This window comes from Sinocyclocheilus rhinocerous, unplaced genomic scaffold (genome assembly GCF_001515625.1).
Source record: "Sinocyclocheilus rhinocerous isolate Xijiao unplaced genomic scaffold, SAMN03320098_v1.1 scaffold864, whole genome shotgun sequence".
Taxonomy (NCBI): Eukaryota; Metazoa; Chordata; class Actinopteri; order Cypriniformes; family Cyprinidae; genus Sinocyclocheilus; species Sinocyclocheilus rhinocerous.
In genome coordinates, this window is record NW_015645567.1 from 751,368 (window position 1) to 767,094 (window position 15,727).

Sequence of the window (15,727 nt, forward strand, 5' to 3'; positions counted from 1 at the left end):
CATATTAAAGCGTCTTTGGTTTTTCCATGTTTTCTACAAAACAAAACTGGAAATCGAGGGGTTATGACGTCATTGGCAGGCGACACAATGACACTATGGACACGGTCCGTGTCAATTGCTTGTTTATCTGGATTTAAACATTCTTCGAAACATTTGGGATAATGTAAGTACACAAGTCAGTAAAATATATAACACTGTTCTAGTGGTTTTTGGATATTTTAACAAAAAAAATCGTACATATTGTGTCTTTAAACTGTCAGACCTGTGACACGGGACGTGCACAAGCTTGCGACGTGTTAGAGCTGAGATGCTCTTGGGATACAGGTTTCAGTCACTTTCCTCTGTCTATCCACTTTCCTATCTGTTAAAGGCTGTAAATTAAAGTATAGTGCATTTTTAAATAATAAATAAATATAAACTGATGTTCACACTGACAGTGATTAAATCACTATAGCAAGGTAAGTTTTTCTCATGACTTTTCGTATAAACATTACTTGAAAAAAAGAGCACAAAATTAGAAAAATACAAAATTCAACTAGTTGCCAAGGCAACATTTGTCTTTTTCATTTAACTTATTGTACTAAAATCTGAAATGCACGGTGGCACATTGCTGCCACATATATATTATTTTTTCCACTCAATTATATTGTAATGAGATATGTCATTTCAAGAATATATTTTCTCGTAATAATGAGATGTCGATAAAACTATACATTTTCTCATAATCATGATATATTATGCAATACAAACTATATCTTTTTCTGTTATAATGAGATATTATATGGTTAAAATATGGTTAAAATAACATATTTTGTATCACACTTCCACATTTGAAAAGCCCGAAAAAATATAAATGAAATCAAGAATAAAATAAATTCATAAAAATTCTATACTGTAGACATTAAAATAAATAATAATCATAATTATAAAACAATAACAAAAACACACAAAAAATTACCAAAACAGAAAAAAAAAAACTAATTCAAAATATGAATTGAAACTATAATAGTATCTCAGTAATATTTAAATAACAATGATCATTAGTGGCATACATGTGAGACTTCAGTAACCAACTGTATCTGACCAATAAAAATAAAGACGTTTTTCATGAATTTACAGATGTAAAGGGAGAAAATAAATAAATAAATAAATAAAACAGAAAAAAAACATTTTACAGCAGCTACACTTTTAAAACAAAGCACAATTTCTAACCAATAAACTTTTTAATGCTGAGTATAACTAATTTCCATGACTTTCTAATTCCCACATAATTCCAAGTTTTTCATGACCGTAGGAACCATGAATCCTGAGTAGTAAATCTCTGTCAGTGTGAATGCCCCTTTAATAGGATATCCTGACCTCTAACCGTTCTGCCTTCACATCATTCAGGCTCATTTGCACGCTGGAAATACAGTTAGTGAGCAGCTAGTGGCGGCAGCCGTGCAAGTAAGTGCAGTTAGTCGCGGCAGCAGGGAGGTAGTAAGTATGCGGTCGAGTAAGCAGGGGTGCGAGTGTGCTGAATTTGTTGGGAGGAGTTCAAAGTCACGTCTGGGTTTTTGAGCAAAGAGCAAGACCTCCAGAACAGCACGAAACACCATGTACCCTCACCGCCTGTCATCCGGCTGGCTGAAGAACCGTCCGATGTCACACGTGGGCCGAGTCCGTTTCAGCATGTGGGTGTCGCTGACGCTCCTGCGGTTTAGTATTAAAGAGTGTGTCTGTACGTCCATGTGTGTGCATGTATGCATGGCGGCTTCCCTCAGTGCTACATTTCCACACGCCGTCCGGGAGGAAAAGGTCACCGGCAGCCATGCGTAGCGTATCACGTGCTCCCGTCCAACTGCTGCAGTATGCATGCACACTAAACATAGCACAAGGCCACGGCTTCGACAAGTGCACCAACCTGCTGCCATTTCACAGCCAACAACCAGCTCATTTAAAGACTTTTTAGTGCAGTTTTAACTGGGTGGGAATGTGAGCGCTATCCTGCACGCTACTCTGAAGATGAAAGTGTCCAGATCATGTGTGTGAACTCCAGATGAACCCCACATCTGTGTGTGTTTCTGATGCTGACAGCGTTGCAGAGAGAGGAGAACTAACTGTCGTTTATCAGCTCTCTGCTCAGTATGCTGAGACGGTCAGGTCTTTCAGAAGAGCTAAATGGAGAGGCAGCAGGGAGCTTATCAAAGCCGAAAGTTCAGCGGAAAACACAGATGGCACCGGCTCGTCTTAAAGTGAGCTCTTTGAAAATACCAGCAAAAAAGACGCTCTTTAAACAGTGATATTAGGCCAAAACAGTCTTATGTTTGGCCAAAGCACTGTATGATTTATTTATTTGTTGTGTTGTGTTATATGTTTGTTTTCTGACATCAGCATCTTCATGGCAAGAACACAGTAAGATCAGTAAAACATTTTTTAAAAATAATAATAATTAATAAATACATAAAAATTTTATAAGTTTAATTATTTAATTAATTAATAATTGTTAAAATAAATAACATACACACAAAATTACCAAAAATGTAACTAAAAAGAAGATAACACAAAATATAAAATAAAAACTAATTCAAAACATTAATAAAAACTATAATCAGGGGTGCACACAAGTTTTTCGGTCTGGTTCTCATGAGAGCACCTGGAGATTTGGTTTGGTACTTACACTGCACATAGTGTGACCCATTAAATATAACTATAAAAAAAAAATAATAATAATAATAATAGTGCACTTTTTTAAAATAAAATAATAAACAAAATAATTAAAGTTTGCTAATACTATTATATTTCAAAATGAAAAAATAAATAAATAAATAAAATTATCTTATAGTACACTTAAAAAAATACAAAGCTAATATTTAATTATTTATTTATTTAATATGAATTTTCAACATTTTCAAACCTAAAATCAGCAAGCTTTTATTTTGACAGGTTGCCGGCAAGTATATGCGCATTTTTACCCAGCGCATTTTTTATTTTGGTCGTGCATGTGTAAATAAATTCATTAAAAAAAGCTTTCTTGCAATGTGCCATTAAATCAGATGTGTTATTATTCAGGCAGCTACTACAAAAACGGTTTAACAAGCTTTACTAGCTTTCTTAGTAAGATCAATTTCAAACAGTTGTTCCATCATGACAGTAGTTGAACTGAAAGAGAAAACTGACCATAGATGTAAGATCAAGTTCATGTTAATGCTCACTTTAGCGCCTCTTGTGGCAGCACAGAGAATGCAAAGCGTACTTGAGTTGCTATGAGTTGTTTTATGACATTTTGGAACGAAATGACTCGTGAAATCAGGCTTGCATACCTAGAAAACATGTAGACGTGTATGTTTCAGGCCTCAAATTGAAAATGAGTTATTCTTTTGAACAAAACCAAATAGGGGTGGAACGGTTCAACTTACTCACGGTTCGGTTTGTATCACGGTTTTAGAGTCACGGTTTGTGCTATGTTTAGGCAAAAACTATACTGTCAAATAAAAATAAAGAAAATGTTACAAATGCGTCGTCAGATTGAAGTTGAACCGCGGTCCTAGTGCGTGCCGAACCGTGTGTGGAGAACAGTACGGTTCGATTTTTTTCCGCAAACCGTTCCACCCCTAAAACCAAATGTGTTTGACTATCAAAAATAAGTGATGGTGACTTGGAACCTGTTAATTGAATTGAGAACAAGTGACTGAACAAAAATGAATCAGACTTTCCAGCAGTAATCATTACAGTACATTACGTGCAATACAGCTATTCCAAAGACCAATGAACTTCTAAAACTCCAAGAGCAGTTGTAGAGGGTAATATCAGAAACCGACATGATATTTCCTGCCATTCCGGGTTGAGAATGGATTCTCTGGCGGAATGAAACGAAAGCGTGCGTCCGCCATCCCTCGGGACTCTACATAATGCATGAGCCAGTGCAGGGTTACATAGAGAAATGCTCTGAGCTTGCAAAGATCAGGCCAGAGAGAGGAAGTGCACTGATCTGACAATTTCCTGTGATATCATTCACCACCGTTGCATTTGCTTTAGCCATACGATCTGGGCTGTTTGATCGTTCTGCTGTTCATGTGCTTGTTTTATCATGCATCTGAACTGATATAATTCAAGAATTACACCTCTATGCGGTTGTATTCTCACGTTCTGTTCCAAAACGTATGTGAAGCAGCAATTTAAGCTGTCGAGTGTGCTTCAAATGCAAAGGTCATCCCAAAAGAGAAGTAGCATGCATAAACTCGTAAGGGGATTTACTGAAGTATTGCTGAAGCATTAATAAAAATGTTTATAATAATTAATAATAATAATTATAAAATAAAAACAGAAAATATATATTTTATACATTATAAAAAGTGAGAGAAATTATAAATACATCGTTGAATACTAAAAAGCATTAATAAAAATGTAAATAAAATAAAAAATATTAATTGTATATTTTATACATTTATATATATAAAAAAAGAAGTGAGAGAAATGTTGATTATAAATATATTCTGTTGAATACTGAGAAGTATTAATAAAAATGTTTATAATAATGAATACAAATAATTATAAAATAAAAATGATCATTTTGGAGTACTGTTGGCTCCCCCTATTGTTTGAATGTGACGAATGCAGCCCAAAATCTAATTCATCAATTTCAACATTTGACGTAAGACTTTACAAAGCATCCATCTTCTCTTAAATGTCAAGCATTTTATTGCTTATTAGATCAATCTGCTGAGGAACATTAAATTATGCGACACAATAGAGTGAATGCATTCACGGTGACTGGAGGAAATAATAATAATAATAGTCTCATGTGCAGCTCTGTACTACCAGTATCAGTGTCACATGCAATGCAGGATCATGGCAAAGATGGAGACTGACAAACACGCACTCACACACACGTCCGAGCCACAAGCGGCATGTCATCCGGACTCTGTCTTCTCCATGCGGTATCTCTCATCACATACCCCTACACTCTTACGACACACAGAGGTTTTAATGCCCAGAATTGTCAACCAATCAAATCAACCTGATAACTACTTTTTGTTGTCCCATCGCAAGTTGATTTGGTCGTCATTCTGCGCATTAAATGGTGAGGGTGTAGGTGAGGGTTCTCAAAATGCATGTGAGACTGTGATGCTCGCGTCTACAGGTGAAGCAAGGTGATGCAGATTAGACAAGCAAGAGCATTCCTTGAGGAAGAGCAAGGCCAGGAGCTGCCTTTAGGACAGGCGAGCTAGAACCAGAACTTACTTTCCACTAATAACCGGCTCAGATCTCCGAGAGACCAGGCCCGGTCTCGGCAGGTGGTTATTCCTATCGATAAGGACAAAGTTTGTCAGAACACACACACACACACACACATACATACAGAGCGCATCACACACGTTGGTTCCTCTGCCTTTGTGGTTTGAGAAGTGGCTGTTTTGAAAGACTGTGTCTCTAAAGAGACACGGTCAGCGAACCGCTAAAGAGTCATTTGAGTCTCTCTCAGGTTCTTCACTGACCTACTTTGGCTTTTTTCCATGTCGTATTAAAGGAATAGTTCACTCAAAGATCACCTTCATGTCAATCCAAACTCGATGAATAAAGTGTACTGTGGCCACCAAGCTCTCAGAAGAAGAAAAAACACTGTAAAACTGTGGCTTTATACATCACAGTCACGCATTTGGAATGATATGAGGGTGAGTTTGCACCTGAAATACTCCTTTAATGCCATATTCACACTACCGTTCAATAGTTGGGGGTCAGTACAATTTTTAATGTTTTTAAAGAAGTCTTTTATACTCACCAAAGCTGCATTTATGTGATCAAAAATACAGTAAAACAGTAATATTGTGAAATATTATAATTTTAAATAACTGTTTTCTATGTGAATTCTCAAATGTAATTTATTGCTGTGATCAAAGCTGAATTTTCAGCATCATTACTCCAGTCTTCAGTGTCGCATGATCCTTCAGAGATCATTCTGATATGCTGATTTGCTGCTCAAGAAACATTTCTGATTATTATCAATGTTGAAAACGGTTAATACCTAATATTTTTGTGTAAACCATGATACCATGATATTTTATTTATGATTCTTTTAATGAAACTTCATGAAAGTTCAAAAGAGCAACATTTATTTGAAATGTGTTTAAAAAAAAGTTGTAACATTATAAATGTCTTTAACTGTCACTTTTGATCAATATAAGTCATCATTAGTAAATAAAAGTATTAATTCCTTCTTTTTTTTTTTAAATGTACGTATGTAATAAAGGTTTGTAAAGTCTCTTACTCTCTTCAATGTGTGTGAGAAAGAGAAATGATGTAGACAGAGAGAGAGAGACTGATGTTAGAGACGTGTGACCTGGGGGCAAACAACATACCACTGATGACCACACACATGTACATGTACTACATATAGAGACACAAACACACACACACACACTCAAACAACAGTGAACCATCAATGGATGAGACAGCAGAACATATATGTGGGCTAACTGGTCCTTTTCAACCTGTAGTTCTATCTGTTTTAAGACATTATATCAAATCAGATCACAGAAAGTATTCTTGAACTCTTTTTGGTTACTAGAAAAGAAAACTGTAAGATATCTGCATGAACAAATGAAATTACGCTGAATCACAATACAAGCATGACGTCTCATTTTAGTGTGCTTTTGCTCTGTGAAACAAAAGTCAGTCCAAAAAAATCTAAATAAAACTTGACTGACCCAAAATAAAGTAAAGGGTTATGGGAAAATGGCACATGGTTTTAAACGGTTCCAGTACTCACATGTCACTGGTGATGGAGGAGTTTCGGGACATCGACTTCGGCGACAGGTCATAGTCGCTGTCGGAGCGGTAGAGGAAGGATTCCCTCCGCTGGCTGTGCACAAAGTTGGCCTGAAGGATCAGGCCCGAACCCGGACTCGTCATGGGATCCAGGGGACTCCGTCCTGACGACGTGCCATTGTCCACGTCAAAGCTACAAAGAAAGAGAGATACTGGCGTTATGAAACCAATAACGAAATGTTAGCGTTAACACAGTAAGTTTAGTCAAAAATTACAGTGCTCTTCCCCAAAATCAGGGTTTGCTGCCTGCATTTTCCCAAGAAGCACATGTGCACCCAAGTTGGGTGCAATAAAAATGGATCATATAATGTGTTACAAAAGTTATTTAATTTATTAGAATACGAAAAGTACACTTTAAATGTTTTTACATATTTCTGCTCAAACATTTAAATATTTAAAAGTTTTTAATAATTTCTGCTTCAAACTGTACTTAATTATATACTGTACATACATATGTGACCCTGGACCACAAAACCAGTCAGAAGGGTCAATTTTTTGAAATTGAGATTAATATACATAAATAAATAAGCTTTCCACATTGATGTATGGTTTGTTAGGATAGGACAATATTTGGCCGAGATACAACTATTTTAAAATCTGGAATCTGAGGGTGCAAAAAATCAGAAGAAGGCAATTGAGAAAATCGCCTTTAAAGTTGTCCAAATGAAGTTCTTAGCAATGCATATTACGAATCAAAAATTAAGTTTTGATATATTTACGGTAGGAAATTTACAAAATATCTTGATGGACCATGATCTTTACTTAATATCCTAAAGATTTTTGGCATAAAAGAAAAATGTATAATTTTGACCCATACAATGTATTGTACAAATATACAAATATAATACATTTTGTGGTCCAGGGTCACATTTGTGTTTATTATAGCATTAAATTAGCTATATTATCAAGAGAAAGGAAAAAATGAAATCGCATCATATGACCCCTTTAATGTAGGACTTTTAATTAGAAACAAGCCCAAGCAGGACTCTTATTTTGAAATGTCTATTGAAATTCACAAAGATGATGTGACACAAAAGATACTTTCTTACAACCATCTACAACATATTACAATAAAAACACCATAAAGTAAACACTCATAATTTACCAACAGTAAATCATAAGCAATCGTTTGGCATAAATGCGCAATATTCATTGATTGTGACCTGTTCTGAAACTCCGAGTCTGTAGAATGCGCAACAGCGGCGTGTTTCTACTTTGAAACATGCAGCTCTCATATTTATTTAATGAAATCATAGCCTTTTGAAGTTTAAAAATAACATGTATAAAGAATCCTGTTTTGTCCATCCAAGTGTAAGATTTCTTAAAATGATTATTAAGACATTTGTTATACCGTTTAAGATATTTCAACCTTAAATTCCATTGCATTTCAACCTTAAATTCCATTACATTGCAAAACTGCATTTAAGTCGTTTTATTCGCACATGTGCTCCTAAATACATTTACATTGCAAATGTGAGCGAAACCTTGTAAACGGCCTGCAGGAGATGCCGCTCATCACCTCACAGCCCTGAGCACACATGAAGGTGGACCAGAGAGAGCATGCTGGTGAACACAGCTGCTTATCATAATGACCTGTGCTAGCACAGGGGTTTCCCTCTCAGTGATGTCTACCGCACAGGTGGACACTGTCACTGGCTTTAGCTGTTGTAATCCCATCCATTGTGTTAAGAGGCTATTTGACGGCTAATCGCCGCTGTGAGGTACTCATGACGTCACTGGTGGTGATTCATCAGGTGACCGAGTTTCCCCGCGAGCATCCCCATCTGAAACCACAACAAATCCCCAGTGACTCACTCCACACGTCTCTCTGACCGTTTTAAAGATGAGCAGCAGTTTCCTAAAAAGCCTGAATGGGTGAAGCAGCGACAACACGTGGGTCTGGAATGCTGCCGCTCTCGACCTCGAACAAAAGAGCAGGTCTGTTTGCATCACTGAGACAGACGTGTATTCGTGCACATACACCACCGATTTCAAATCCCAAGAAGCACGAGGCCTTTCCAGCGGAAAATGATGAGCAGAGGTCAGAGGAAGAGATACAATGATAAATGACTATCTGTAATTGTGGGGAACAAGCTTAAATTCCTCTCCTAAAAAGGATGAGAGCAGTCAGCTCGGTGAAGATCTAAATGCACCTACAGTGTTGCTCGCTAACACAATCCAGACTGCTGCACGGCTAGCAAAACACAACTGCAGACTGCCACATCATCTTGTCTGAGAAGCAATGACAGCTCCAGAGTCTGGAAACAGGTTTGCTGAAGCACATATGAATGGTTTGATATAAAGTGACCTGCTAAACAGCAAGAAGTCGTCCTGTACTTAAGAGTGAGTTACTTGATCTCAGCTGAACGTGGTGTGACTTGCTTTAAGGTCTGTGATCAAGAAACTTATTTTCCTTCCTGTTTTACACTTTGGCCACTTTTGCATCACTGTTCTCAAGACTTGAGAAGTTGTGCAAAATTCACAAACCTGACTCTGATCTTAAAATCAACTAATTTGTATAGCACTTAAAGCACCTCTCTATGTATGTATCATCTATCTATCTATCTATCCATCCATCCATCCATCCATTCATCCATCCATCCATCCATCCATCCATCCATCAAAAACGAAGCATTGTTTAAGTTTTAAAAAGTCAAGATTCAAAGTTTGTCCTAACACACTCATGGTTTTCTTGTTGAAAATTACAGTTACATGAATGAATTTTACATTTATTAATTCTGCTTCCTGAAATGAAAGTTGCAATCCTGCAGCCTGATGCAAATTTGATTCAAACTCTAGAATTTGATTGGAATTAAAAGGCATTCTCCATTCATTTCTGAATATTGCACAACCCTGACTTGAGAGGCATGACTCAGTGACTGACTGACCTTGAAGAGCTGGTGATAGAAGAGAGATGCAGAAATCAATGACCCCTTGTTCTGCAGCCAGATGCTTCAGTGTGAAGTCCTGAAAGTCTTTGCTATAAATGTATGTGTTAGACACATTTCCCCTCATGTCACGGTACAGTAAAGTAGAATTAAGACCCTAACCTTTGTCTTTTTCACATGCGTGACTTCTGTCTGCTGACTTTCTCTTGCTGTGCTGCGATGCAACACCAAACATTTGCTCATTTATTAAGACAAAAATAAGAGGTCAGGGACTCTCAAATGCACCGGCATGGTGAACATCACTAAGCAAACTCCTTGATGTCTAGTGATGCACAGCAAATGAGACATTGGGGAGACTGCAAAACCGCTCGCTTCTCCTGCAGTGGGACGTGTTCTGTCCTTTTGTGGGATTTGGCCTGTTTTGACCTCAGATTCATGAGTAAAGCCACAGTATTACATCAGTTCCATTAGCACGTTCTCATCCTAATGCACTTCTGCATAAGTGCGAGACCACACGGGTGCGTAAAGATACCTGAGCCTTAGCCGATACTGTCGGAGTAGTGTATTGTGATCCGTCCTCCAGAGGAGAGTTGGAGGGACAGAACGGATATACTGTATTACTTCACCTCCTACTCTCTAATAACCAACCTGCAACGCTGTGAGAATACAACCAAACCAGTCTGAAGGCTATTTAACTTGGATGGTCACCATGGGAATGTGCACTAAACGTCAAAGCTCACTGTGATGTCAAACTATTGTGTGAACTGGAAAAGGATATTAAATGAACATTTGGTTAGGCACTTTAACCACAAACATGCATGGACTGGCACATTTACTTGAAGGGTCATTCTTCATAAAAGGACAGTTTACCCAAAAATCATCATTTACTCATGGAACACAAAAGAAGATATTTTGTAGAATATTGATTTTCATGGGGGAAAGTACCATATTTCCCAGAATTTAAGTCACATTTCTGTGCTTATATTCCAAAACGACTAACATAATACAATCAATGTCAAGCATGCAAAACAAAAGTGCACACATCTGGATTTGTGCTGAATGAGAAAAGTAACTGAGCCCAAGTTTATTTGTATAGAGCATTTCAGTTTCACGTTAAATAAATTCATTTAGGCTTACTGTGTATAATAAATGTTGCTTATAATGAATGCCACTATAATTTATATATTTTTTATACTTATATTTTTCATTCCTGTTCTGAATACCATTCAATTTAAAGGATTTATTGTACAGTGAGAGGAACTAAAATACATGTTTAGTATGTTTTAAACCTTTTTTTTTATTTATAAGTATTTTACATTATTTCTGAATGTAATAATAAAATGTGACTTACATACCTATGTGACAGGGTTATTATCGTTAAGCAAAACTAAAACTATTAAAAAATATTTTGGTACTAAATAAAGCTGAAATAAAATAAAATAAATATGAGATAAAAACTTTTAATTAAATGAACTCTAGAAATGTTGCCTTGGCAACTAACTGAAATAAGTTGAAGCACTAAAATTACTAACTGGAAATAAATAAAAATTAAATGTAAAACTAAAATAAAAATAGTTTTTGTTAATGAATCAGAAGTAAAATAAAAACTAAGAGATAAAAAACTAATTTTATACACTAAATATAATTTTATATACTAAAATGACTAAAACTAAAGTAAAAATAAGTTAAATAGAATTATTAAAAAACTAATTAAAATGGTGAAAGCACATAAAATGACTAATTGTTAAACTGAAAATATAATAATTAAAGCTAATATAAAATTTTAATAAAAGCTATAATACTAAATAAACAATACTATAATAACTCCGCATGCAACTTTTTTTTTTGTGGGGAACAAGCTTAAATTCCTCTCCTAAAAAGGATGAGAGCAGTCAGCTCGGTGAAGATCTAAATGCACCTACAGTGTTGCTCGCTAACACAATCCAGACTGCTGCACGGCTAGCAAAACACAACTGCAGACTGCCACATCATCTTGTCTGAGAAGCAATGACAGCTCCAGAGTCTGGAAACAGGTTTGCTGAAGCACATATGAATGGTTTGATATAAAGTGACCTGCTAAACAGCAAGAAGTCGTCCTGTACTTAAGAGTGAGTTACTTGATCTCAGCTGAACGTGGTGTGACTTGCTTTAAGGTCTGTGATCAAGAAACTTATTTTCCTTCCTGTTTTACACTTTGGCCACTTTTGCATCACTGTTCTCAAGACTTGAGAAGTTGTGCAAAATTCACAAACCTGACTCTGATCTTAAAATCAACTAATTTGTATAGCACTTAAAGCACCTCTCTATGTATGTATCATCTATCTATCTATCTATCCATCCATCCATCCATCCATTCATCCATCCATCCATCCATCCATCCATCCATCAAAAACGAAGCATTGTTTAAGTTTTAAAAAGTCAAGATTCAAAGTTTGTCCTAACACACTCATGGTTTTCTTGTTGAAAATTACAGTTACATGAATTGCATTTACATTTATTAATTCTGCTTCCTGAAATGAAAGTTGCAATCCTGCAGCCTGATGCAAATTTGATTCAAACTCTAGAATTTGATTGGAATTAAAAGGCATTCTCCATTCATTTCTGAATATTGCACAACCCTGACTTGAGAGGCATGACTCAGTGACTGACTGACCTTGAAGAGCTGGTGATAGAAGAGAGATGCAGAAATCAATGACCCCTTGTTCTGCAGCCAGATGCTTCAGTGTGAAGTCCTGAAAGTCTTTGCTATAAATGTATGTGTTAGACACATTTCCCCTCATGTCACGGTACAGTAAAGTAGAATTAAGACCCTAACCTTTGTCTTTTTCACATGCGTGACTTCTGTCTGCTGACTTTCTCTTGCTGTGCTGCGATGCAACACCAAACATTTGCTCATTTATTAAGACAAAAATAAGAGGTCAGGGACTCTCAAATGCACCGGCATGGTGAACATCACTAAGCAAACTCCTTGATGTCTAGTGATGCACAGCAAATGAGACATTGGGGAGACTGCAAAACCGCTCGCTTCTCCTGCAGTGGGACGTGTTCTGTCCTTTTGTGGGATTTGGCCTGTTTTGACCTCAGATTCATGAGTAAAGCCACAGTATTACATCAGTTCCATTAGCACGTTCTCATCCTAATGCACTTCTGCATAAGTGCGAGACCACACGGGTGCGTAAAGATACCTGAGCCTTAGCCGATACTGTCGGAGTAGTGTATTGTGATCCGTCCTCCAGAGGAGAGTTGGAGGGACAGAACGGATATACTGTATTACTTCACCTCCTACTCTCTAATAACCAACCTGCAACGCTGTGAGAATACAACCAAACCAGTCTGAAGGCTATTTAACTTGGATGGTCACCATGGGAATGTGCACTAAACGTCAAAGCTCACTGTGATGTCAAACTATTGTGTGAACTGGAAAAGGATATTAAATGAACATTTGGTTAGGCACTTTAACCACAAACATGCATGGACTGGCACATTTACTTGAAGGGTCATTCTTCATAAAAGGACAGTTTACCCAAAAATCATCATTTACTCATGGAACACAAAAGAAGATATTTTGTAGAATATTGATTTTCATGGGGGAAAGTACCATATTTCCCAGAATTTAAGTCACATTTCTGTGCTTATATTCCAAAACGACTAACATAATACAATCAATGTCAAGCATGCAAAACAAAAGTGCACACATCTGGATTTGTGCTGAATGAGAAAAGTAACTGAGCCCAAGTTTATTTGTATAGAGCATTTCAGTTTCACGTTAAATAAATTCATTTAGGCTTACTGTGTATAATAAATGTTGCTTATAATGAATGCCACTATAATTTATATATTTTTTATACTTATATTTTTCATTCCTGTTCTGAATACCATTCAATTTAAAGGATTTATTGTACAGTGAGAGGAACTAAAATACATGTTTAGTATGTTTTAAACCTTTTTTTTTATTTATAAGTATTTTACATTATTTCTGAATGTAATAATAAAATGTGACTTACATACCTATGTGACAGGGTTATTATCGTTAAGCAAAACTAAAACTATTAAAAAATATTTTGGTACTAAATAAAGCTGAAATAAAATAAAATAAATATGAGATAAAAACTTTTAATTAAATGAACTCTAGAAATGTTGCCTTGGCAACTAACTGAAATAAGTTGAAGCACTAAAATTACTAACTGGAAATAAATAAAAATTAAATGTAAAACTAAAATAAAAATAGTTTTTGTTAATGAATCAGAAGTAAAATAAAAACTAAGAGATAAAAAACTAATTTTATACACTAAATATAATTTTATATACTAAAATGACTAAAACTAAAGTAAAAATAAGTTAAATAGAATTATTAAAAAACTAATTAAAATGGTGAAAGCACATAAAATGACTAATTGTTAAACTGAAAATATAATAATTAAAGCTAATATAAAATTTTAATAAAAGCTATAATACTAAATAAACAATACTATAATAACTCCGCATGCAACTTTTTTTTTTCTCTCTCAACAATGCAATTTTGACCCAGAGCGACTTATACTTGGGTGCTTATTTTCTGGAAAATATTGTAAATGATGACAGTTATTATTTTGTGCTGAACTATCCCTTTGAACATAATAAAGAAAGAATAACCCGGCAAGATGTGTCTGACACATACAGCAGCAGCACACACTCATCCAGCAGGACGACCTGACACATCCGATCTGCTTCACCAGACGTCATGCCGAAGGCTTAATGTCACACGTCACAGAGCAGCTGCACCTCTTCCCTTTTAAGGCACGGCGGGTCAGCTAAGTTTGGGGTGCACTGGCAGGTATCTGTCCACCGGGGCCCCGTCTCTGAGAGGCTGACGCACGACAAGGGGCCCGGGGTTCCTAGAGGGCCCTCTCTAATTGGCCTGACCGTCAACTGCAGGCACATAGAGGACAATGAGTTTATTTATAAAGGTGCCGAAGACACACGGGAAGAGAGAGAGAGAAAGATGCCCTTGGCCTATTTTGGCATAGGTCGTCCCTGGATAGATTGCAGGCAGGAGACGGGTCCAGAGAGACAAACGCAGGCGCATGCAAGGGGGAGAGAAGTCGTTTTGGTGACATGCCATGAGGCGACAGGACGCACTTGCATCTTTCTGAACGCATGCAATGCGGCCCGCCGCACATTTCCAGGTCAGAGCAGGCTGACGGTGTGAGCCGAGAGGAGAAAGAGACGTGCACTGGAGCATGTTGGGGCATCTGTTCTTTAATATGGTCCTGCAACAACACGGCTCATAGTAGAAAAGTCACTAAACACAACATGAAACATTGTGCTTTTTATAGAGCAGCTGGAAGTATGCATCATTAATGCAGGATAATAACTGTTGAGATGATTATTTTGGTGGTGGAATGCGTGAGCTATTGTGGTCTCTTGTGTTGTGAACGGTCTCCGATGGCACATTTGAAATTTGACTCAAGCTCTCAACTGACAGGATTATGAAAGGCCAAAAGACCAGTGGTCAACGCTTGGAAAAGAGTCATGTCTTTCTATAGGCAAAGATATTTTTACACCGCACTAATGCCACAGTCATGCCGACATCAAACACACTAGACTCACTCACATACACAAGAAATTCATTTCTGTACTCAACAAAATTAACTCTTATTACTCAAAATTTACTTTCTTGTTCCTGGTAATATTGTGAATGATCCATTAGTGCAAGTTATTCCAAATAAAAACGAAACCTTCGACTTGCTCCGGCTAAACAACCTTCCTTTTCGTCTGACGTCACCAAACCTTTGTTTTTCCACATCTGACTCTATTCTGGTATGTAACACCCACTTTTTACAACCCAGTCACTTCCGGATAGATAAACCGGGCCCCGATCTACGTTATTTCTTTTTAAATATCCTGTTTTACTCAGAAGGGTTTCAAGTTGACTAAACATTTAACCATTTTATAGAAACATAGTAGTGATGTAGCGGTGATTACATATACAGTATATATATATATATATATATATATAGAGAGAGAGAGAGAGAGAGAGAGAGAGAGTGTGT

General features: G+C 36.6%; 1 protein-coding gene across 1 annotated transcript in view; it reads right to left on the reverse strand.

The window, feature by feature from the left end:
• The window catches only part of LOC107706744 (cAMP-specific 3',5'-cyclic phosphodiesterase 4D-like), a 218,895-nt gene that overhangs the window by 27,121 nt on the left and 176,047 nt on the right, over positions 1 to 15,727 (reverse strand). Inside the window, exons 4-5 of the mRNA XM_016510547.1 lie at positions 6,749 to 6,940; positions 5,224 to 5,286 (exon numbers count right to left, since the gene is read on the reverse strand). Of these exons, the coding sequence (XP_016366033.1) occupies positions 5,224 to 5,286; positions 6,749 to 6,940 (255 nt within the window). The remainder of the gene's footprint in view (positions 1 to 5,223; positions 5,287 to 6,748; positions 6,941 to 15,727) is intronic.